At 31.8% G+C, this 27,279-nt stretch overlaps 1 protein-coding gene across 2 annotated transcripts in view; it reads right to left on the reverse strand.

The window, feature by feature from the left end:
* Positions 1-5,676: 5,676 nt before the first annotated feature.
* The window catches only part of LOC127735664 (serine/threonine-protein kinase haspin-like), a 34,057-nt gene continuing 12,454 nt past the window's right edge, over positions 5,677-27,279 (reverse strand). For both annotated transcript variants that reach the window (XM_052245906.1, XM_052245905.1), the window contains exons 8-13: positions 19,619-19,681; positions 17,817-17,908; positions 16,850-16,923; positions 13,984-14,215; positions 10,704-10,806; positions 5,677-8,944 (exon numbers count right to left, since the gene is read on the reverse strand). In XM_052245906.1, the coding sequence (XP_052101866.1) occupies positions 8,740-8,944; positions 10,704-10,806; positions 13,984-14,215; positions 16,850-16,923; positions 17,817-17,908; positions 19,619-19,681 (769 nt within the window). In that variant the 3' untranslated portion in view covers positions 5,677-8,739. The remainder of the gene's footprint in view (positions 8,945-10,703; positions 10,807-13,983; positions 14,216-16,849; positions 16,924-17,816; positions 17,909-19,618; positions 19,682-27,279) is intronic.

Genomic DNA, 27,279 nt, shown 5'->3' on the forward strand with positions numbered 1-27,279 from the left:
TTAGTTTGATTCATTACTAACAGATTTTTAAAACAAGTTACAAGGGGCAGAGTGGTCTAAAATGATTATCTTCAAGGTTCACTTGCCTGTCAAGTATGAGTTTGTTAGTTCCAACCCTTCTCCTGACGAGGCGAGTTAGACTCTGATCTTAATTGAAAAGGATTGTCAGGTTTCTGCCTAAGGTTATGGTTCTCTCTGGGTACTACAGCTTCTTCAACAATAAAACTGATGACCTTGATATAGCCATGGACACATTAAGCACCAACAGACAAACAAACATATAAAGAAGTTGCAAATCAAAAACCCTTATCCTGAACTTTTATTTGTAATTGGCCTGACATTTTCCATCTGGAATGTCATGTACTTAAAATTTACACAGAACTTGCTTTCAATCATCTTTAGCTTTTGGTTCATTCAAGAAAATTTAACCAGAACATTGGAGCGTGCAAATCATGTTAAATTCATAGGAAAGGAGTAGGTTAAAATTGGCACTAACATTTTTCATCTGGGGAAAAACAGATTTTTTTTTTAAATAAAATAGTTGTTTAAAACAAGCAATACAAAATATCATCTTTTTAACTTATCACAGTTATGACGCCTTGATTGTGCTAATTATGTTGTAAAGTCAGTTTTGGTCAATTTTTTTATTTCAAAACATTATTTAGCACAGATAACCATGATGAAGGAATTTTGTATGTATAGGAATTCAACGTAAACAGCTGCACATTTTGGTTACAGAACATTTTGCATCATAGATTAGCAGAGGCTTTCGTGAAGGTTTCAGATCCAAAAAATGCACAAAATCATTGTGTTAAGACAACATTTCAAAATGGGCTGACTTTGGAGCCTATATTAATATATTCTTTGGAAAAGATTTGTTTTACTTAGCATTCACACCTTGCACAGTTATTAACAAAATGTATCAGCATGTAAGAAAGTGAAATATAATTACTTTTGCTCAGCTTTTCTTATAAAGTCTTAACATTTACACCAAGATTGGCCAAAAATAGAGATTTTGGTGAAAATTGACAAAATCATCTGGATTTCAACCACGTTTAGTCTCAGAAACATAGAGCCTAGGATTCAACAAACTAAATAATCAAGTTGTATATGAAAGTCAAAACATCTTTTTCATTGATGTATGTATTGTACGTTTCCAGTCCTAGAACCCAACAGAAATTGACCAGTTTTCATTGAATTTCTTCGAAAATCAAAATGTGTGCTATTCATGATGTCATTAAAAGAAAACTGATGCAAAAATTTTCAACAAAGAGACCTAATTACTATCTAGTCATTGTTTTAGCTTTAATTCATTATGATAATGATCAATAAATCCTTATTTGAAATTTAAGCTAGGGCCATATTAGGGCCTTTAATATCAAACCTACTCCTTTAAATGTTTAACAAATTATACATTTTCTATAAGTTTGCATACAGAATTTGAGAAAACCATGAAATCAAATATGCACAAAATATAATTTTCCTTTATCCACAAAAAAAATGAATATACAGAATAAGAGTTCACACGCTGAAATGTCTTGCCTTCTTTACTACCATTGATTTTATGTTGATAGCCCCAAATATAAAGTTTTACTACAAGTATCACATTAATTTATCATGATCAAAGAAAATGAGGTGAATGGTCAGACAAACCAAGCCAGAAATACATGTACACCTTACAATAATTCCATACATTGAATATAGTTGACCTAAACAAAAAATGTATGGACCTATTGGTTATAGTATACAAGAAACAGACAAAACCATGAAAACTTTATATTGACCAATGAACCATGAATATGAGGTCAAGGTCAGATGAACCCTGCCAGACAGACATGTACACTTTACAATCATTCCATGGATCAAATATAGTTGATGCATCAAATATAGTATCTAAGAAACAAGTTTAACCTCGAAAACTTATCATTGACCAATGAACCATGAAAATGAGGTCAAGGTCAGATGATACCTGCCAGACAGACATATAAACATTACAATCATTCTATACACCAAACAGACCAAAACACAAAAAATTTTACGTTGAGCAATGACCCATGAAAATAAGGTGAAGGTCAAATAAAACCTGCCAGACTGACATGTACATCATAAAATATTTCCATACACCAAATATAGCTGACCTATTGCATACAGTATTTGAAAAAATAGACCAAAACACAAAATCTTAACTTTAACCACTGATCCATGAATATGAGGTCAAGGTGAGATGACACATGCCAGTTGGACATGTACATCTTACAATCATTCCATACACTAAATATAGTAGACCTATTGCTTATAGTATCTGAGATATGGACTTTACCACGAAAACTTAACCTTGTTCACTGATCCATGAAATGAGGTCGAGGTCAAGTGAAAACTGTCTGACAGGCATGAGGACTGTGCAAGGTATGCACATACCAAATATAGTTATCCTATTACTCATAATAAGAGAGAAATTAACATTACAAACTAGAGGCTCTCAAGAGCCTGTGTTGCTCACCTGTATCTACTGTGGTTTTGGAAATCATGTAAAATAAGGTTAAAATCATATAGATACCCTAATAATGATTGAGGCCAAGTTTGGTTTAATTTTGCCCAGTAGTTAAATTAAAAGCAGAAGATTTTTGAAAAGATTTACAAAAATTACCAATAAATTGCAGAAAATAATTTTATAGGACAATAAGGTCTTTCTATGTTGTTATGTTACAATATTGTTTCAGGAAGGGTGAAGGTTGGTGCCTATTAAAACGTTTAAACCCGCTGCATTTGATTGCACCTGTCCTAAGTCAGGAACCTGATGTTCAGTGGTTGTCGTTTATTGATGTGGTTCATAAGTGTTTCTCGTTTTTTATATAGATTAGACCGTTGGTTTTCCTGTTTGAATGATTTTACACTAGTCATTTTTGGGGCCCTTTATAGCTTGCTGTTCAGTGTGACGCATAGGCTCCGTGTTGAAGGCCGTACTTTGACCTATAATGGTTTACTTTTTACAAATTGTGACTTGGATGGAGAGTTATCTCATTGGCACTGATACCACATCTTCTTATATCTAATAACTCCAATAAGATGTCAATTGCCAATTGGTCGTGTTAACTTATTTGTAGATCTTTCTTTGCTTGATATTTTTGCTGTTTACAGTATATCTCAATCTATAATGATATTCAAGATAATTAACAAAAAATAAAAAATTTCCTTTCCTCCACTCCAAAATTTATTTCACACAGGGCCTGTTTAATGCTGAAAATGCCTTTAATGTTTTTATGGAACACCCTTCATAAAAGATTTGGGCAGGGGTTCCCCTGACCCCGACTAACCTGCCTGGTCTGGGGGGCATTCACCCAATATAAGTATGCTGAAAGAAAAGATATAATGATGGTTTATAGAAAAGTAACACTGAATAATTCTGAAAATGGAACATATCAAGGAGAAATTATAAGCACCCCCCCCCCCCCTTCCATGAAAAAATTGCACCCCTGGAAAAAATATCAAGTCATCCCATTGTAGTCTTACAATAGTTACTGAAGACCCCTTATCATTATTTAAATTAGTTTTCAAGTTGTGACCATTTGAAATTGTTTTTTTATATTTTCCCAGACTTCTATAGTAAACCCCTATGTTCTATTTTTACCAATGGGAACCATGTTGGTTGTAGGGCAGTGTCATCGGATACATTTTTTTCAATCAAGATACTCTAATAATAATTGTGGTTAAGTTTAATTCCATTTGACCAAGTAGATTAAGAGGAGAAGATTTTTGTAAAATAGTGAAAAATTGACTTTAAAGGGCAATAACTCCTTTAGGGGTCAATTGACAATTTTGGTCATGTTGACCTGATGAACATTTTAACCCCATTAGATTTGCTCTAAATGCTTGAGTTTCAGAGATATAAGCCAAAAACTGCATTTTATCTCTATGTTCAATTTTTAGCCATGGCGGCCATCTTGGTAGGTGGGCGTGGTCATTGGATACATTTTTTAAACTAGATACCCTAAGGATGATTTAGGCCAAGTATGGTTTAACTTGGCCCAGTAATTTCAGAAGATTTTTGTAAAAGATGACAAAAATTTCCAAAAAATTGTGAAAAATTGACTTTAAAGGGCAATAACTCCTTAAGGGGTCAATTGACAATTTTGGTCATGTTGACTTATTTGTAGATCTTACTTTGCTGAACATTTTTGCTGTTTACAGTTTATCTATATCTATTATAATATTCAAGATAATAACCAAAAACTGCAAAATTTCCTAAAAATTACCAATTTAGGGGCAGCAACCCAAAAATGTGTTGTCTGATTTGTCTGAAAATTTCAGGGCAGATAGATCTTGACCTGATGAACATTTTACCCCATATCAGATTGCTCTAAATGCTTTAGTTTCTGAAATATAAGCCAAACACTGCATTTTACCCTTATGTTCTATTTTCAGCCATGGCCGCCATCTTGATTGGTAAGCGGGGTCAACAAATACATTTTTTAAATTATATACCCATAGGATGATTAAGGCCAAGTTTGGTTTAATTTGGCCCAGTGGTTTCAGAGAAGAAGATTTTAGTAAAAGTTAACGACGACAACGAAGGACAACGACAGACGCCAAGTGATGAGAAAAGCTCACTTGATTCTTTGGGTCAGGTGAGCTAAAAATCTTAACTTTTTTCTTTTTTTCAAGTAGTCACTGAACCATGAAAATGAGGTCAGGGACAAAGGACATATGACAGACAGAAACTTCATAACATAAGGCACTACCTTCTGAAATATTAAGCTTTTAAGTAGTTACCGGGTAGTTAACGCCGCCGTGGCCGGCGGATCACTATCCCTATGTCAAGCTTTCTGTGACAAAAGTCACAGGCTCGACAAAAAGCACTGCTACAATTTACCAGTAGTACCTTCTTTATTTTTTACTTAAGTATCAGCTTCATTTACCTTAGTTACTGCATAAACTTGAACTACCCAATTACGGCAACTAATATCCTTTCTATTTTCAAAATGTCAATGCCCAATAACCATGCTCAATATCTCAAGATTGAAGGCGCTGAAAAGGGTCAAAATATTAAATTCCAAGGGTCAAAAGTCTGGAAATATAAAGCTGTGCCATGCACATATGTCTGTTCTCTTTCCTGTCCACCATTTAGGTCCCATATCTTCAGTTAGCAAAACAAGAATCTTAAAATATTAAGTAATTGGGTGACAGAAAACTGAAGTTTAGACATGAAAAATACCATGCCATACATACATACCCCCTACCCCACTGTTGCTCAATATTTAGTTTTCTGTGTACCAGTAGTGTTTTGTGGGATTTGAAGAAATCGGCCAACATGCAGTTCTTATGCTTACCCTACTACAACTTTTGTGGCAAGTGAGACAAAGAATGGATAAAGCAAAATTGCACAAATAACAAAGAAAGGTACCATAATAATTCCATTGTTGACTAACCCATTGATATACAATTGGATCAGAACATCCCTTCCACAGGCACATTTACATGGTAGGATCTAGGAATGTACCAAGCTTCAAACAGATACCAAAAATGGTATAAGAGTCTCTTTAAGAAAGTGGATTCAGAAAAAGATCAAAATTTAAAGATTAAAGGGGCATACTCCTGAACCTGCCAATAGTAATATTTTCTTGTTATCTTATGGTATATTTGTTGAAGGAGAAGAAGGCAAAAATTACAAAACAAAACTTATTGTCATTTGTTTATTCTTGTTTAGTCAATACAAATATCTATACTTCCACTCCTACGCATATTTAACAAAATTTTAGCACAATTTCATAGAATTAACAAAAAATTGAGATATAGGCACCAATTTTATATGATTGAGACAACAAAACAGGCAAAATTTCATGGAACTTCATGGAAATCTAAAAAGATGGATAGCAGTCTCCACATCTTTAAAAAATTATATTGAGATAGGTTAAAATTTTGGATTTATCAGTTTCTTGTGAAAAAAAATTATTATTTTAATATTTAAGTTTGGTAAGGAGATTGTTGATAAGGCTGCTTTTTCTACCTCTTAAAATCAAAAAGCATTATAAATCTTCCCAATCCCATCCTTCAGATGCTCATAGCATAAGTCTCTCAGACATCAGTGCTTATATTTTTTAATTTATTATTAACATATTGGCATAAGAGCATCAAACTTCGTACATTTAGTGCAAAATATCCCTATTGTCAATAATATTAAATATGAGCAACAGCTTTACCCAAAAAGATATTTTGCTACAACATATATTTTACTAAGATGTTAATGTGGGTAAATATCTTTTGGGGTAAAGCTGTTGCTCACATGTATTTTTACCCAAAACTATGCGTAAAATTACCATTTTAGGTCAAATATGTAAGTTTCTACATGTCACCTTGCTGCACTATAATGTCCAGATTATATTACCCTGTTCAATTTTGAAAGGAATAAGTTTACTATTTTTGCAATTTTAGGGCCATATAATGGTGACTTGTAGTATTAATCTTGACATTTAATACAAAACTTAACTTTGATGGTCAAAACAATGACCCTATTAAATACTATAATCCCTTCTTAACTTCATTTGGTGAGGGGATAAAGATAGTGTTTTAAGAAAGTGTCACCATTATTTTGTTTTAAGTGCATTTTAGTCTTGTTATACATGTATAATGAGAAGAGGGAATAAAATATTGTTTTAAGCTAGTATCACTGTAGATTTGTCTATGTGCATTTTGATCGTTATAACAAAAAATGAATAGAGTCATATTCAAATTAATTAAATGTCCTTAGAATTTTGTAAGAATTATAAGTAAAATGAAAATTTTATATTGGGTGGTTGGGGGTCTAAAAAAAGGTGTCTCCCATGTGTTTAATTTGAGAACAGCCCTTATCAAATACTAAATTGCACACACACTCTTATAATTACCGTATAAAAAACAATCAGAATTTGCTTTGTGCATCAATATTCAACCTAGAAACTAATGTTCATTATCACTTCTGTCTTTTTTTTCAAACTTCAACCTTTAAATTTGAGGTCAGGATGTAATTTATGTTAAATGATCAAATCTGAGGTTTACTTGAGCTTAGTTAAATGATGAAAGTTGATATACCTCAAATAAAATATGAATTTACTAATATTATGCTTGAACAAAGTGGCAATTTCACTGACATCTAATTATCAAAATGGTTTTAATACAATAAATTAATAAATAAAAAGTGAGCATCAAATTCAAACACTGAAATTATAAGAGTTATATTACACCTGTAACCAAGGGTTTTTTACTATTGAAATCTAAATGTGGTAACAGACTATTTCAATTTTGGAATTTTAAAAACATTTCATTTCCTCAGTACAATTTGAAACATAATGTAAACAGTCAACCATAGTACGATCTAAAATGTGCATTCATACTACATGTACCATCCATTCCTTAAATCCTACAAGCTATCATTCATTCAATATGTACCATTCATTCCTGAAATCCTGCAAGCTATCATTAATTTCCTCACTCGTTCAGACTATCATTCTTTTTTTCAATCATTTACCTTCATCCATACTAAGAAAAACTTATACATCATTTCATTACAAAATCAACATGATAAGATTTTAGTAATACACAATACAATAATTACAAAATACACTGTGTTATTGCTCCCTTAAAATAAACAACATATATTTTAATTAATGGAAAGGAAATAATTCTATCCCGGAAACCGAAAGTATATGTGCAGGGACCCGAAAAAGTGTTACACATTTAAACTTATCCATACAAAGCTTCATAAATAATATAAGGAAGCTATAACTAGAAGTTGATACGAAAAACTTGAACAGACTTATTTACTTGTGCGCTACATAGTAAGAACATACAAGTATTTGGCAAACAGGAATCTGACAATAAAATATCATACATTAAAACTTAACTAAAACCTCTTTTGAACCAAATATCCTAAATTTCAGAGTTTTTTTCGCTGTATCAATAGTGAGAAAATTTTTACACATGGGAATTACATGTACAGTTAAATGAAATACATGAATTTGATAATAATGATTAGCGATGAATCCATAGATATGTTGTTGATACATGAATTTCCATTTTAATGATATAAAATAATCATATGGTCACTGAAACCAATTTGTTACTTAGTAGGTAGTGAAAAACATCAAAAATCAATATTTTATGGCTTACAACACGATGATGTTATGCTTATTTCATGTATTTCAACATTTTGTAATAGTTTTTACCTAGAAATATCTCTGACATTGCCCATTTACTGTAACTTAACCTTAAACACAGACATTCCAGCATTTAGCATTCTTCTTTTATATGTTGGCAACAAACAAACATTTTAGATATTACTACTAAATGATTTAAAAGTAGTTTTACAATAATACAAATGTATGTAGGGTCTGTTGTGTATTACCAACTTGTGACCATGACTTTCGAGATAGTTTCAATCTTTTTTCGTGACACACCTTTCGTGATGTTAAATCCTACAAGCAATTTTGTTACTCCACACATTTAAAAAATAATACAGAATGGAAATGAATTGTGTTTAACAGCAGAGAAATGGACAATAAAATGTTATTGCAAAATTTCCTCAGGACTGTATTGTAGTATTTGAGCAGGGTAGCCATAAATATTAACTGGAGATCACAATACTTTTGACCACAAAAAGTTGCCAGTATAATATACGCTCTGACATTCAATGGTGAGACATAGAAATATCATAATATATTTCAAAAGCACCAACTTTTTACATTTCTTTTACATGCTCTAACTTTGCTATGAATATAAAAATTCAGAACATGTCACAAGTTCACAAGCACTACTATAATTAGGAATATCTTTCATAAAAAGTCTCAATTGTCTAAACATATTTTGATCTTCTTTAGTATTCCGTGAATATCTTTTACATTTCACAAACTTATCTGTCAAGTAATGTAGCCACCAAACGTTGGATTTAGGATTAAACTTCTCCCAGTTATTCCTAAAAAAAAACATACAATAGTACACTTGCAAAACAAAACTAACTTCATTCATAATTATACATGTCAAGTTCAATATTTTTTAATTTTGTAATTTCACTCTTAAATACATATATAAGACTTTTGTTACAATAAGTAATTAAATGCATGGTGTTAATATTTGTTAAATGATAAAATTGTTTAGCCACTGAAAATTGCTGAATGAGAATAGATCTTTCCCATCAAATATTTTTCCAGTATAATAAAAGAACAGAGTTCCAATGTCCCCTGCATTGCACATATTTTATATTCCAAGGGGCATAACTCTTTTTAAAAAAGTAGATCGTCTGCAAAATTAAGGAAAATGACTTAGGGGGTTAGATCAAATGATCTCCATCAAAATGAGATGTGCAGATGCTTATACAACTGAATACCAAATAACATTGACCTACTATAAGTGTTTTTTTCTTCTCGACGAGTCCATCTAATCACAAACATTAATAAAATGTTGATGACGTAGTCTCTGGAAACAACATGCCTAAGTCATCTTATCACTACTTCACTTATGCAAATAAAAAACTTAATTAATTACCAGAAACATCAAATTGTGAATATTAATTTTACAACTTTTCGGCACGGTCCTTACTTAAAATGGTATTGTAAAGTCTCTTATATCTCTTCTTTATAAACTTCATGAAAATATCATTATCTACAGTTGGTATAATGTATACAAAAAAATATATATAAATTAGTATAATATAAGTTTTATAAAATTCTGGCAAGAATTGTACCAATGAGAGCGCTTACAAGACCAGACGGACGGACAGATGCCCGGTATTCCCATGTCCCCCGCAACAAGTTACGAGGGGGACAATAAGCATATGCTACCAATTTAAGTGGTCACAACACATGTTCTACAATAACCTTCATCACATGCACACCTTTCTAATTTTTAAAGATGCAAAATACTTGGTCATTTGGGGTCTTCAAAACTAATTAGGCCTAACCAGAATAACTCAATACTTAAGGAAAGACAGAACTGTAGTTGAAGATGCCATCGTCAACTGGCATTTTGATGGTCGCAAATGCAGTTTTTCGGGCAACGCATAGTGGAGCCAGTAAAACCGATATTTGCGACCATCAAATCCCAATTGACGATGACAACTCTTCAACTACGGTACTGTTGTTCCGATTCTAATGCATTACAAAAAGAAATAATATGTTAGAACTTGAAGAATATATATAAATTTGAAATAAATTAAAATAAAATGAATGATTATGGCAACGAAAAATGCCAACGTTCAAACTAGAGGTTATTCCATTACTTCAAAGATTCAATTTTGGATTAAATCATAATCAAAATTGTGATTTTTTGGAGGTGTTGTTTTATTTTCGATATATTGTAGTAATCAAACATCTGCTTATTCGAGCTATTCAATATGGCTGCTTACTCCTACAACATATCAACCGTGGAATTATTGGTAAAATTTAGCCAATGAAAAAAATTGTTATAGAAAAATTTCATTAGAATGTGGATTCATTTTTTTTTTCATGGATTGAGAAAAAATTGTATTGTCATTAATATTTGATTTTCTGGTTTTGCCAAAGTCTGCTCACTTTAATTCGTGTTTTTTCTATAACAAAAAATCCACAAAAAAGGTACTCCATGAAAAATAGTAAATCTACTGTACTTTAAACAAAAAAATACCCCCACAACCAACATACTTTCTACAATATATGCGGCATAAAATAATGATTTCTAAAGTTTTGTGATCAACATACCCATTTTCTTCCTTCATTTTTCTGTAAATCTCAAACTGATAATCTCCTGTCCCTTCAAACAATGTGTCATCTGTAGACAAATCATTGTATGTCGTAACTCCCTCTAAAAATAAAAGTAGATATCAATTTCAACATGGTGTGAAACTAATAACAATAAATTTATAACTAACCAATAAGAGAACTTCTATGATGTCAATACACTCTAAATCCGTTGGATGTGTATTGATTAATTATAATAAACTGTTATCTCAGAGATATGTCTCATCTTTTTGTAATTTTGATAATGCAAATGTTGAAATTAAAATAGCAATACTTTAACATGTAAGTTATGCAAATATTCAAAGTCCATGAACCATGACTGAAGGTACATGGCTAAACAATCTCCATGGAAATGAGATGTGCCAATGCTAATACAACTGCATACCAAATACCATTGACTTATTTTAAGTCGTTCCCTTTAAACAAACCTAAACACAAACATGAACCTTTAAACTATGTAAAAGTTTCAAAGTCAATGAACCATGATGAGGGGTTGGGGCTATATAATCTCCATGGAAACGACACTTGCAAATGCCAATAAATTTGCATCCCAAATATCATTGACTTAACATTAGCAGTTCATCTTAAACTGATCTAATCACAACTAATACATGTAAACTAAGCAAAAGTTTCAAAGTCAATAGACCATGACTGAGGGGGCAGGGGCAAACAATCTCCATGGAAACGAGATGTGCCAATGCTAATACAACTGCATACCAAATATTGACCTACCACTTGTGGTTCACCATAAACTGGACCTAATCACAAACTAATACATTGTTGACGCCGCCACTGCCACAGTTTTTGTCGAGCCTTCGACTTTTGTCGAAAAAAGCGAGACATAGTGATCCTACATTCCGTCGGCGTCGTCGTCGTCGTCGTCGGCGGCGTCCACAAATATTCACTCTGTGGTTAAAGTTTTTGAAATTTTAATAACTTTCTTAAACTATCCTGGATTTCTACCAAACTTGGACAGAAGCTTGTTTATGATCATAAGATAATATTCAAAAGTAAATTTTGTAAAAAAAAAATTCCATTTTTTCCGTATTTTACTTATAAATGGACTTAGTTTTTCTGCCAGGAAACATTACATTCACTCTGTGGTTAAAGTTTTTGAAATTTTAATAACTTTCTTAAACTATCCTGGATTTCTACCAAACTTGGAAAGAAGCTTGTTTATGATCATAAGATAGTATCCAGAAGTAAATTTTGTAAAAAAAAATTCCATTTTTTCCGTATTTTACTTATAAATGGACTTAGTTTTTCTGCCAGTTAACATTACATTCACTCTGTGGTTAAAGATTTTAAAATTTTAACAACTTTCTTAAACTATCCTGGATTTGTACCAAACTTGGACAGAAGCTTGTTTATGATTAAAAGCTAGTATCCAGAAGTAAATTTTGTAAAAAAAAAAATCCATTTTTTCCGTATTTTACTTATAAATGGACTTAGTTTTTCTTCCAGTTAACATTACATACAGTCTGCAGTTTAAGTTTTTAAAACATTTATTAGATTCATAAACTATCCTGGATTTTTACCAAACTTGGACAGAAGCTACTTACAATCAAAAGATAGTATAGAGAGGAATATTTTTATTAATTTTTTTCCTCATTTTTGCTGAGCCTGTGATTAACAGCAAAAAGTAGGCGAGACACTGGGTTCCGCGGAACCCTTACAAATTTTTTCTTATGTTGTGCTGTTAAAACACTGTCCCAGGTTAGGAGAGGGTTGAGTGCTCACAAACATGTTTAACCCCTCCACATTCTTTATGTATATAAAAAAGGAGATGTGGTATGATTACCAATGAGACAACTATCCACCAAAGTTCAAATGAAGAGGATGTAAGCAATTATAGGCAACCGTATGGCCTTCAACAATAAGAAAAACCCATACCATATATGTCCTAAACCAGGATCCTGTAATTCAGTTGGTTCATGTCTGCCATATTTGATTTTCATAAATTGTATTGTATAAATTGACCCTTTAATTTTCTCGTTTGATTTGTTTCACATTTTTTATGTTGGGGCCTTTTATAGCTGAATATACAACATAGGTTTTCTCATTGTTGAAGGCCATTCATTTGAACTCTGGTGGATAGCTTTTTCATTGGCAATAGTACCACATCTCCTTATTTTTATATTCTTAAGTCATTACAGCAAACTAATTAGAGTAAGCACATCGTCTGACTGCAAAACATCTCTTTAACACTACAATTTTTAAATTTATTAAAGTAAAACTGCAGTCAGGGCTCACCAAAAAAACTTTTTGTAAGTCAAAGAAATGGGGGCAATTGCTCCCATTCCCCTCCCCCAACCATGACCTTAATAAACAATCAACACAGAATCATGAATGTTGAGGTGAGCACATGTATGATAAGTGAGATGATAGAGCGATGTTTAGTTGGTTTTTTCCTTCTGTGTTTGTTTACTTTGTCTTCAATCACAATTTTTCCTTTCTCATTTGCCCAGTACAATTGCCAAAGAATGGTGTCATGTTAAGGCCGCTGCACACGGAAAAGCTGTCACCGAATAAGAGTAGGGGTAAGCAATAACTCAATAGCAATAATGATAGCATAAAGGATTTTCTTTTAAAAGAAAGTCTATGCACATGTTTTATAGTAAATATTAGCCAATTAGTTATATAAAACTAATTGATCTTTTTTGTTAAATTTGAAGGATCATATGACTTTATACTAATTTATAAGTAAGTGCATGATGTTACTTTTCATTCTAAACTAAATAAGAAATATCCAAAAAGCTTCTATCACTGTTTGACAGAAGTCACATCCTTTGTCAGAATTTTAAAATGCTAGCTTACAAGGACATAATATTCCAATTCTGAATGACCAGTCTTTGCTCTTCATACTAAATGCTCTTTGTTTGACAGAGAAGCAGCAAATACCATTTTAAAGATTTTGGTGTGACAACCAAGAGATCAAAGCCCTAGAATCGGAACACACTACAAGAAGATCATAAAGGTGGTTATTTGCTTCTATAGATAGCTGCCTGGTTTTTAGAGCATTAGGCACTAAATTATTGGAACAGATTTTTATATCTGGCTACCATGTTTTCAATGTGCATTTCCTTTGAACCCCATACTTTGAACAGCCATTTATACTGATATGGCTATCTAATATTCAATGTGCATTCCTTTTGCATCAAAGGTCATTTATACCTAAATGCTTACACTATTTTCAATGTTCCCTCCCTAGACACCACACACATGAAATAGCCTTTTATACCTGTATGTAATCTTGATAATGTAAAATCTATGATGCTGACATGAATATTGTGACATTCTAGTTTATAAAGCTGACCCATCAGTTTATACTTTAAATGAGTTTTCTTTGTTTTTTGCACTAGTACATTTCCCCAATGTAGATCTCTGTGTTCAAACTGTAACGATTCTTCTGCAACAGCCAAGGAGAAGGCAACTTGAACTAAAACACTTTTTGCTTCAAATATATTGTGGAACTGAAAAACAAAAACAAAACATGATAATTTTCACTTTTACAGCTTCTGTGTATTCCACAAATATCAAATCTTGAACTCACAAACAAATCATCTAGTCTATCTGTATATTCATGTACACTGAAATACTGGTAAATAACTGTTCGTCTGAATGTGTGTGTAGATAATTCAATGACAAAATATTCTTTATCTAAAAGCTATATAAAAGATGATGTACTGAGCAAGTAACACACAACTTTTAATCGGTGTAAGACAATTGAACTATCGTTTTTATTCATCAAAATCTGTCATGTTCATCATAATACTATACTTTGTATTCTAAAACTATTGTCACATAAAACCTTGGAATAGCAGGATAAAAGGGAATCATTTAGCAATAAATACCATTAGATAGTACCAGTTATACATTATTTGTTTAAATTTTGAAAAGTTTGAGCTAAAAAAATTAGAATCTTTGTGAGCTATTGCTCATTAATTATACCCTGATCAATGTTGTTGATTTGATCTTGCAGTAAATACCAAAATATCATATATGTGCATGACAAAAGGGACAATTTTTCATTCCCTATTGTTAATTTTCTTTTTTTGGATGGTGATGTTCCTTTGGCACCATCTTACCTTGTTTATATATCACAACTCATTCACTATGCTCATGTTTGTTGTGACATTTTGGATTTCAATGAATTAACTATAATTATCAAGTCAGGGATTTTGTTACCACAAATTACTTAAATCCTTTACTAAATTCTTCCATAAATTTTAATATTGTTTTTATTTGTATTAATATTGATTTTGTTCAGTAAATTAAAATCAAACTAACATTTTTTTATATACATATGCACATTCATGGCTCTACAATTTGTCGATACCTGTATCTTGGCATTGCACAAGGTCATGTTTTTCTATGACTGTTAATGACGTCTTTATGCTAAATCCATTGGATTTTGGATGTGTACTGATTGACATTTTAGTCTTAGATGCATGATTTTTATTAGTTGTTATTGGCTTTGAACTAGCTGTCAGTAACTGCAAGTACTCTCGGATCTGTTCTTAGTGTCCTTTTGTGTTTTTATTAATGATTTTTATGTGCTTTGTATTGATGATCCGATGAGTTAAGCCCTTTCAACTGATTTTTATAGTTTATTGAACTGATCTAATTGACACATCAATTACTTAGTGTCTTTTTGTTGTGGGGATTAATAAGTACCCTGTCACGTCCACTCTGTGTTTTTGTTAGATGTATTTCTGCTTTGTATCCATCTGATGAGTTAAGCCCTTTTCAACTGATTTTTATAGTTTGTTCTTAATTGTACTGTTACACCACTGGGGTAGGGTTGGCGCCTTCAAACTAATTTAACCCTGCCATATTCTGTATGTGTCTGTCCCAAGTCAAGAGCCTGTAATTCAGTGGTTGTCGTTTGTTGCTGTATATATTAGTTTTTTGTTCATTATTTTGTACATAAATCAGGTGATTAATTTTCTTGTTCGAATTGTTTTATATTTGTCATTTCAGGGCCTTTTATAGCTGACTATACCGTATGGGTTTTATTCATTGTTGAAGGCCATACGGTGACCTATAGTACTTAATTTCTGTGTCATTTAGTTTCTTGTGAAGAGTTGTCAAATTGGCAATCATACCAAATCTTAATATAACATTTAGAGATACGAAAATAGATTTAATTGTATTGTGTTTATAATCACATTTGCACAGGCAAGCTTAAGATTCATTTCTCAGGGATGTACTATAAAATCATACATGGTACCCAGGGAAAGCACTTTCATAATGGGGTAACCACCTATAGAGGCAAATTTAGAATTTCAATTACATTTCCACTGTACTTGACATCCACCCATAGTAAGAGATTTCAGAGTGCCTTCCCTGAGTCCCATGTATGTTCTTATGGAAAAGCCCTCAAATGTTCCTAAAAATGTACATGTATTAGGTTTTTTCTACAGATATATAAATCTGCCACCTGATAAAATTGGCAGAATAAGTGAAGCCCAACATGACTCCTGGACTTCAATGTCATTCAATCCATTAAGACATTGTAAAATGAAAAGTAGCTCCCCCAGTGTGCTAATATATTGGTGCTAATTTGCTAGTACAAGACAGATGCATGAAATCCACTCATTTTGTATATTAGTGTTTATACATTTGTAAAAATATCTATAATAAAAGAATGTGTCTGAGGACACAAATGCCCCCCCCCCCCCCTCAAGTTTTGCATTTTTCAAAGTTAAAAAGGGGCATAACTCTAGAACAGTCTATGAATCACTGCCTAAATTCAAACTCTGTCTGTGTGTTGTGGTTCTTAGCAATGTGTATGAGTTTCGTAAAATTTGGATAATAACTCATTAAAGTTAAGAGAGCAGAAACAAAAATGGGATGAAGGGAAGGACATTCAAGGGTAACACTTAATGCCCCATTGCCTACAACGGGGGCATAACTAATCTATGTTGTGTATTGTATACTGTTGTCTTTTTGTCATTTTTAGCTAAGGTATGGTCAGTTCTTTTCTAACTTATGAGTTTGAATGTTATTCACCTCTCTTTAACATGATAACATTAACTAAAGGGGATATCAAATGTTTAATATGACCTTATCTGGCACAAATTCATATCTGACACTATCCTCACCTTAGCAGATTCAACATCTTTACCACCATCAGCAAACTCAAATACAATAAACAGCTGTTGGTCTGTGAACACGTCTATTAAAAATATTAATATATATATATAAATAAAGAATAATATCAAAAATAATTACAATATAAACTTTACCATGTAGAGTAATCATAATATATATAGATAGTACCAGTACTATAATGAGTTTTTGACATACATGTAGCCTGTAAGTACAGCACCAATTTTCTTTTTCAAATTAATTTCCCAAATTTCATAAGGCACTTTTGGTAAAATTTGATGGGTGGTGGTTATTTTAGACAGAAAGCCTTAACAATTATATGAAATCATCAGTTAAAATTTTATGCATGGTGGGGTTAGATAAAAAGTGCCTTCCGACCTTGGTTACAAGCACTTCTGGCAGTTTATTTTTTGATGGACTGTGTTCACCAGACTGTTTTCATAACCATACAAGTAACGATGGTGGCTTGACTTCTACTTGACACTCATAACAAGTAAAAATAATTTTTTACTGATGCTGTTAAACAAAAAAGCTAAAAATTTCTTAAATTAAACAGATGTGTAATAAACTACAGCAGTTCACTAACCAACAGGTCATGTTTTTCTCTGACTGTTAATGATGTATTTACACTAGATCCATTGGATGGTGGATGTGTACTGATTGATATTTTAGTCTTAAATAAAGGCTTTTTTATTAGTTGTTATTGACTTTGAAGTAGCTTTCAGTAACTGCTAGTACTCCCAGATTTGTACTATGTGTCTTTTGTGTTTTAATCAGTGATTTTTATGTGCTTTGTATTGATCCGATGAGTTAAGCCCTTTCAACTGATTTTTATAGTTAGTGTGTAAACTGATCCAATTACGTCAATCAAACTCCATAAAAAAATGTGAATAACTTTTACTACCACGGTGCTTTTGCTACCATAATATAACTGAAAGGAGTCTTAAAATAAAAACAAACCAGGTCTATCATTCTGTGATTCTTTTTCTGTATGGAACATGTCCCATTGCTTTAACAGTTCTCTTGGATACTTTCCTTTCACACAAGAAACACTGAATAAATAAATATATCAAATGCATTTATAATATCAAATTTTATTTATTCCAAACTTAGATTTATTGTAACTGACTAGTAAGTAAACTAGAGGCTCTACATAGGTCTATGTGCATATTCAACAAAGGACACTCTCCAACATTGTAGACTAGAATAGAATTCATGACAAAAATTTCTTTTTTGTTGATCTTGTATTGCTGTCCGTTTTGTCTGTAAGTGTGCTCTTGTGAGTCTTGTCATCACTTCATATTGTTTCTTTTGTATGCACCCTTTAGTTCTTTATCACCTTCTGTCTAATGCTAGCTGGCATGAAGAGTTTATTAACCTTCCTTTTAAATGTGAACTAATATGCACTGCTATGTAACTAAAAAATAGGCTAGGTGAGTGGAGTGGTACGGTAAGACAGCATTTTTATGCAGAAAATGAAATCACTGAAAATTGATGCATTACTGCATGAACTATTTATAACCAGGCTCCACTAGCTGAGAAACATGTAAATTTCATGAATTTTTGTTAGTAAAATATGTTCATAGTACACAATCCCTGACATATTTCTTATAATCATTATAAAAAAACTATTCTGTTTATCATGTTTATGAAATTCTTTCTTTCTCATTAAAAAGATATATAAATTTTACAAAGTTAATCAACTTTAATCAACCAAATTGATAATATATACATTTAGCAAGGAGATCTATAAACCGAAATGTATGGAATGCGTAATTTTTACTTTTGGAAACATTATTCTTCTGTCAACTGTTCCATTCGTGCTTCTGAAGTTATTATCGTAAGAATACAGATTTTGGTCATAGTTGATTCGCTTCCGATGAATACCACCTCCGATCAGTGGTTCGTACAAATATTTCAATGGCAGCCGAAGAAAAATTTACGAAAAAAAACAATGTTTGACAAGCAATTTGAAACGGAATATGACACTTTTAATGCAATAAATGGATTAAACATTAACTAAAGGTAATTTAATCACTAATGAACTAATGTATTAATAAACTTATTTTGCCGAAAATCAGAATGTTTTAATGTCTCGAGTAACAATTGCCGGAAGTGAAAGAAAATACTTCATAAAAGTTGTTTCGTTGAAATAACATATAACCAATCTGTAAAGTCAATACTTTCACATCTTTTCTAAAGAAATAAATGTTTTATAGCTTTGAATTTCTTTGGACTTGACACAAAAATAGCCGTCAGGGAAAGTACAATAGCCTCAAATTTCACAGGCTGCCAGCTTTAAACCACATCATTGCCAATAAATGAACATTAATATATCCCATGGTATGTTATGTGTATGCAGTCTTAGTCTTTTCTATAAATATAAGGGCAATGGACTAACTTACTACTGATAGTGTCAAATCCTATCTTAAAGTAACTAAACACTTCTTCACACCAATTATGCCTCCATTTTCACAGTTAAACTGAGAAACATGTGGATGCAGAGATCTGATTATAATATCGTATCCCTAGAAAAATCTTGTATTCAGTCTTGATATAACAGAATTCTTTAAAGATGTCTTTTTTATGTCTCCAATTTTCTGAAAACTTAATCAACTGACATTTGCTAGTAACATTTTTTTTTTCATAGCTATTAGCATGTACAACAGGTACATATAGTGGAATAATTTCACAAAAAAGGAGCTTTAGGTTTATTAATGAAAAATCTCTTATTCTTGAAGAAGCGCTGAAATAAATCTGACCTGTTGACCTCACAAAAGTTATCTGTCTGAGAATCTTTACTGGTCCTCAATAAACTCAGTTCCCTGAAATTTAAAAATAACATTTATAATCTCCTCTTTTGACTGCATCATATTATAACATGCATGCAAAAGATATTGGGTTCAATGAGTTTTTTTTCTTTTTTAATTTGATATACAGGCAATTCAATAAGTAATTATGTGCTTTATCACCTTACACATATTGAAGAAACCAGAAAGATGACACATCAGGAAAGGCCCTGTTTGCACATTTTGGAACAAATACATCATACAGAGGAAAACAAAGCAATCCATGTTCATGGAGTATCCACTTTCTTTAAGGTTTGACATAAGGAAATATTTTAAGAAATGTTTTATGTAAATATTAAGTTTGTAAAAAACTGAGCACCTAAGATTGTTTTCTTGTCTATTTTGACAGCCACTTAAAAACATGTGACATACAGATAATTTTTGACATCGAAAATTGAATAGAAATAGCATATTTTACCTGTATACAAATTGTCATGGAAATACTAGCACAAAAAGACACTCTCCAAAATTTGTGAATTTTTAGGAAAAAATTAAGTTTAACCTGTAAATTTGACACCAGGAAAAAATTTGGAATAGCATATTAAAATTATACCTATATATATCAATTTTCTTAACAATACAACCACAGTCTGTCAAGGGTAATACTTATACAATTCATGTATATATACTGATAGATGTAAGTTATACTTATTTGCACAAGTTAATTTGTAAAACACATTTGACATTCCATTCTTAATTTTAATTTAAGATTTTTATTTTATTTTCAAGGTTTGATTAATATTCCCTCATGCCTTTCCAAAAATTTACTTACATGTACATGACATGTACATTGTCATTGTCCATGAGATTATACTTTTATGAATTGTAGAGACAACTATTAAAGACAGACAATTAAACACTCTATTAGAGCAATGTTGTCTAGAGAAATTCAAGAAAATTCAAGACTAGAGGCTCTCAAGAGCCTGTGTCGCTCACCTGTATTTACTGATGCTTTGGAAATCATGTAAAATAAGGTTAAAATCATAATTAATAGTATTAGATATTAGATATTATAATGATATCTAAGATAATAACAATTAAATGCTTCGCTGGGCGCAGCTTGATAAGACCGCAGAGGTCGAACCCTGAACAGTTGGGGCAAGTATGGACACAACATTCAAGCTTGATACAGCTCTGAATTTGGATTGTGATCAAATATTTGACACAGCATAGGTTTCTGACACAGAAAGAATGTGGTCTAAGAACTTGATTTTTTTTAATTTACCTATTATGGTCCAATGTCCAAAATCAAAATACATGGTTAGATTCAGCATATCAAAGAACCCCATATATTCAATTTTTGTTGAAATCAAACAACGTTTAATTTTGGCCCCCAACTTGGACAAACTTGAAAACTGGGCCCATAATCAAAAATCTAAACACATGTTTAGATTCAGCATATCAAAGAACCCCAAGAATTCAATTTTTGTTAAAATCAAACTAAGTTTAATTTTGGACCCTTTCAGGGGTTTCATTATTTTTTTAGACTGGAGGTACCTTTGAGATTATAGGGGGAACCAAACTTAAACGGCAAGGGGTCTGGGGGCCGCTTAAGGCCCCCAGTGGGTCCAGGGCTAGCCCTGGTAGGGGGATCAGGGGGGCAAAGCCCCCCGGAAGCTCATGGATTTTAGGGATTTCAGCCTTAATTTTTTGCTTAAAAAAATAGGGTAAAGTCTGTAATATTTGCTTCAATTTTGGGTAAGTTAACATTGAATAGTTTTTTTTCTAGACATGCTAGAGTAATCATCTGAAAATACATTGCTTATAATTATTTTGTAATCAGTTATAAAATATGTATGACCATGGAAGTATTATATTGTCAATATAATACTTCCATGGTATGACCTATAACGCAGGGGTTTCATGTGAAATGTTGTTTAAATGTTTTGTTTGTTTTTATACTTTTATTAAATGTTTTGCATTTGTTCAATTTTGTGAATGAAATTTCATAAGTTACATAGTATATTATTAAAAAAAATTGATAATAAAACTTGTTGTAACTTTTTTTTTATTGCTTTGTTATAATCATAACTGTGTCAATTGTTTGTGTAAGTAATTTAACAGTGTCATGCAAACAATTAAACAAAATAAACAATAAACATGCTCTCATGCAAAACAACAAACAAACGTTTTTGATATATGCTAAGTGTTGTGATGGTTGTTCTTGTCCGAAAAAAACAACATGTATTCAACTTTCACTTAACTTTAATATTCATAAAAAGGGGTGATTGTGAAATGGGGGGGGGGCAAATTAATCATAGGATTCTTGACTATAGTAAGTAAAAATTTTTCACTTCTTCTTAGCTGTCTTTTTTTTTAATTTTAGAAGTCTTAAATCTCGTCAGATGTTATATTTTGTAAACGTAACAGTTATGTTAGTTCAGATGGTAAAATGTTTCACGATGTCTTACACTAAAAAATTCAATCACAACATAGAACACATATCGTGAAAACGGAGATCAGTGACAACGTCCAACGGGAAACGAACTGATTTGATATGATTAACGATTTTTCTGAATTTCATAGAATGTTCACCTTTATTAAACCTTTTATTCATAAAATAATCTGTGATACAAGCTGCTTTCCTTTTATTAGACATAATATTGCTGTTGTTGTTTAAATTCATCAACAATTTGCCGCTTGAAAATATACTGCTAAATCGTCGCATTTTAAAGCACTCTTACGATACAGATACAGACACATGGTTTGTAATTATCACCTCTCCTACTTTGGAGGTGTGCCTAAATTGGCAGAAGATAGATCTATACTTTAACGCGGACCTCGACATACACATGAACGGCGTAGAACGGAGATTGTCAAGGAATGAAAGAAATTAGATTTGAACGATCTTCAAAAGAATTTTACACATTTTTTTTTTGTATTTTTATTTTTTCTGCCGGTACCAGACGCTTCCGTAGGCGGGTAAAAGTACCGGGTACCGGGTATTAATGAATGCACTGCCCTTTGGACCTTAATGTAGACCAATTTGAAAAACGGGACCCAAAATTAAAAATCTAAAAACACGGTTAGATTTGGCAATTCAAAGAACCCCAATAATTCAATTTTTGATCAAATCAAACAAAGTTTAATTTTGGACCCTTTTGACCTCAATATGAACCAATTTGATAGCGGGGTCCACAAATAAAAAATCTAAATACATGGTTAGATTCAGCATATCAAAGAACCCCATATATTCAATTTTTGTTGAAATCAAACAAAATTTAATTTTGGAACCCAATTTTGACCAACTTGAAAACTGGGCCAAAAATCTAAAATCTAAATACATGTTTAGATTCAGCATATCAAAGAACCCCATATATTCAATTTTTGTTGAAATCAAACAAAGTTTAATTTTGGACCCCAACTTGGACAAAGTTGAAAACTGGGCCCATAATCAAAATCTAAACACATGTTTAGATTCAGCATATCAAAGAACCCCAAAATTCAATTTTTGTTAAAATCAAACTAAGTTTAATTTTGGACCCTTTGGACCTTAATGTGGACCAATTTAAAAAACAGGACCCAAAATTAAAAATCTAAATACACGGTTAGATTTGGCATATCAAAGAACCCCAATAATTCAATTTTTGATGAAATCAAACGAAGTTTAATTTTGGACCCTTATGACCTCAATATGAACCAATTTGATAGCGGGGTCCACAAATAAAAAATCTAAATACATGGTTAGATTCAGCATATCAAAGAACCCCATATATTCAATTTTTGTTGAAATCAAACAAAGTTTAATTTTGGACCCCAATTTGGACCAACTTGAAAACTGGGCCAAAAATCAAAAATCTAAATACATGTTTAGATTCAGCATATCAAAGAACCCCATATATTCAATTTTTGTTAAAATCAAAGTTTAATTTTGGACCCTTTGGACCTTAATGTAGACCAATTTGAAAACTGGACCCAAAATTAAAAATCTAAATACACGGTTAGATTCGGCATAACAAATAAATAAATGTGATCAAAGATTTTACAAATCTAATGCGCCATACTGTGCAATTAAAGATTACTTCTTGAAATTTTTCAATATTTGAAATTTGAAAAAAAATAATATTTGAAGAATAATTCTTTTTTAATTTCTGAAATCTGAAATGAGAAAAAATTGACCCCTCACAATTTCTTTTTACCCCCCCCCCCCCCTTTTTTACCCCAAAAAATTCTTTCCCTCAAGATATGGTCATAATCTCAATTCAAATTTCCAATGGAGTTTGCAACCATAATTACCCATTTAAATTTACCATTGGACAAATTTTTTAAACTAGATACCCTAATAATGATTATGGCCAAGTATGGTTAAATTTGTCTCAGTAGTTTCAGAGAAGAAGATTTTTGTAAAAGATTACAAAAATTTACAAAACTAGAGGCTCTAAAGAGCCTGTGTCGCTCACCTTGGTCTATGTGCATATTAAACAAAGGACACAGATGGATTCATGACAAAATTGTGTTTTGGTGATGGTGATGTGTTTTGGTGATGGTGATGTATTTGTAGATCTTACTTTACTGAACATTCTTGCTCCTTACTATTATCTCTATCTATAATGAACTTGGCATGGTAGATACAGTGGAAATACTTTGTAAAAATTTACAAAATTTATGAAAATTGTAAAAAATTGACTATAAAGGGCAATAACTCCTTAAGGGGTCAATTGACAATTTTGGTCATGTTGCCTTATTTGTAGATCTAACTTTGCTGTACATTATTGCTGTTTACAGTTTATCTCTATCTATAATAATATTCAAGATAATAACCAAAAGCTGCAAAATTTTCTTAAAATTACCAATTCAGGGGCAGCAACCCAACAATGTGTTGCCTGATTGGTCTGAAAATTTCAGGGCAGATAGATCTTGACCTAATGAACAATTTTTCCCCTATGTCAGATTTGCTCTAAATGCTTTGGTTTCAGAGATATGAGCCAAAAACTGCATTTTACCCTATGTACTATTTTTTAGCCATGTCGGCCATCTTGGTTCGCGGGCGGGGTCATCGGACACATTTTTTAAACTAGATACCCTAATGATGATTGTGGACAAGTTTGGTTAAATTTGTCTTAGTAGTTTCAGAGGAGAAGATTTTTGTAAAAAATTACAAAAATTTACGAAAAATGGTTAAAAATAAACTATAAAGGGCAATAACTCCTTAAGGGGTCAACTGACAATTTTGGTCAAGTTGACTTATTTGTAGATCTTACTTTGCTGAACATTATTGCTGTTTACAGTTTATCTCTATCTATAATAATATTCAAGATGATAACCAAAAACGTCAAAATTTCCTTAAAATTACCAATTCAGGGGCAGCAACCCAACAACAGGTTGTCCAATTCATCTGAAAATTTCAGGGCAGATAGATCTTGACCTAATAAACAATTTTACCCCATGTCAGATTTGCTCTAAATGCTTTGGTTTCAGAGATATAAGCCAAAATCTACATTTTACCCCTATGTTCTATTTTTAGCCATGGCGGCCATCATTTTTTAAACTAGATACCCCAATGATGATTGTGGCCAAGTTTGGTCAAATTTGGCCCAGTAGTTTCAGAGGAGAAGATTTTTGTAAAAAGCTAACGACGACGACGACGGACGCCAAGTGATGAGAAAAGCTCCGGGCCAGGTGAGCCAAAAAAAGGATTTTTTTAAGGGCTGTTCCATAAAAATATACTTGGGACCCAGGGAAGGCACTTTGAAATCTCAACTATGGATGGGTGAAAAAGTCAATGGAAATGTAAGCAAAATTTGCCTCTATGGATGGATACCCCAATTTGAAAGTGCCTTCCCTAGGTACCATGTATGTTTAAATGGAACAACACTTATGGTATATGAGTAAAAAAAATCTGAATATATAAGGGAAATAACTCAACTTTAAAAATTATTTAATACCTGTACAAGTATATAAAAAATACTTGTAAAAGTATTACCCCTGACTGACAGTAAGATGTTTTTTTCAAAATTTGTGACAAGTTTACAAAACTACTTTTTTTCAACCAATTTTTTTCCAATTTCCCAAAAATAACTTTTTAACCATGGGAATCAATTTGGAATAGGTATTTAATCTTTAATTCAATTTCAATAAAGAACTAAGTCTATACTGCAAATTTGACACTGGGAAACAATTTGTAACAGTTTAAAATACCTATAAATCGATTTTCATTGCAATAATAGCACAGCAAGATGTTTCTCAATTTTTTTTAATTTTTAACAATACAGTGTTGACACAGAGATATGTCTTGCCTGTCAGCATAAACTTCAGAAAAAGACGATCTAATGGACAGCAGCAAGGTTTATTAATTCAGTCGCTGGACCATTATCTAGTTGGCAGGGCTTGAAAATAATCCTCAAACTGATATGTACTGATAGTAATGCAACTTCATACAAAATATCATTGAACTATCACAAGTAGATCCTATCAAACTAACTTAAGCACAAAACTTGACATTGAAAATTTCTAATTAATTCAGTCACTGGACCATAACGTAGGGGGCAGGGCCTCTAAATAGTCATCAAACTAAAATGAATTGATAGTATAGTCATGCAACTTCATACAAAATATCATTGATCTATCACAAGTAGATCCTTTCAAACTAACTACAGCAGAAAACTTAACATTGAAAATTGCTAATTAATTCAAAGTCACTGGACCATGACCTAGGGGAAAGGGCCTTGAAAAGTTGTCAATTGATATGTACATATAGTAATGCAACTTTATATTAAATATCAATGATCTATCAAAGTAGTTCCTTTCAAACTAACTTAAGCAGAAAACTTAACAATTGTTGGCGCCATCGTCGCCAGAAAAGTCCCTATCAGTCTTCTCCCCAGGATTTTTGGATAGCACCAGGGTAACGCGTGTGGACAGCTTGGTGAAATATTTCATACAATCAGTTGTGTCGCATCACGTCGCGTCGCTTAGCTCTATTTCTAGTTACTGTAGTTTTAATGTCTCTTGTTTTGTTTTAATACTGTGGTACTGTGTTATGTAGACATTGAGTCAGAAAATTATTTGTAAAAAAGAAGTAAATCAAAAAACAGTTTGTATACTTTAATGTTTTTTAAAAATAAATAAATTATGATTCATAATAAAATATTCATCTGAATTTAAAGTAATCAAATCTTTTATAAAATCCAAAATCAATAAAAATAAAATATCATTCAAAAGAGAACAAAAATGTTCAATTTAAAAAACTTTCTAGTTTCTAGAAAGAAAGTTGTTGTAAGTGAAAGGATTCCTGTCATAAGAAGATATAAAATTAACAAAAACAATTGCAAATATTGTTTTATTATTTGAACCAGTTTCTTTCTATCTTAGATTTTAATAAAAAGAAATTTTTCATAAATTTTAGAACATTTTGCCATAGATTTCATGTAAATATTAACCTTTCTTGTCTTTGGTGATAATCAAACATAGCTACAGACTTAATACTGCACTGAAATCTAAATCTTTATTTGTCAAGAACCATTTAAAAAGAATTCCTTAATCTATAAATTTATCTTTGGTCTATAGATCTATAAGTAACCATATTCAATGTCAACAACTAAGTCTCCCTATTTTCCCGCCTAAATGACAGGAAG

This window comes from Mytilus californianus, unplaced genomic scaffold (genome assembly GCF_021869535.1).
Source record: "Mytilus californianus isolate M0D057914Y unplaced genomic scaffold, xbMytCali1.0.p SCAF_3, whole genome shotgun sequence".
Lineage (NCBI taxonomy): Eukaryota > Metazoa > Mollusca > Bivalvia > Mytilida > Mytilidae > Mytilus > Mytilus californianus.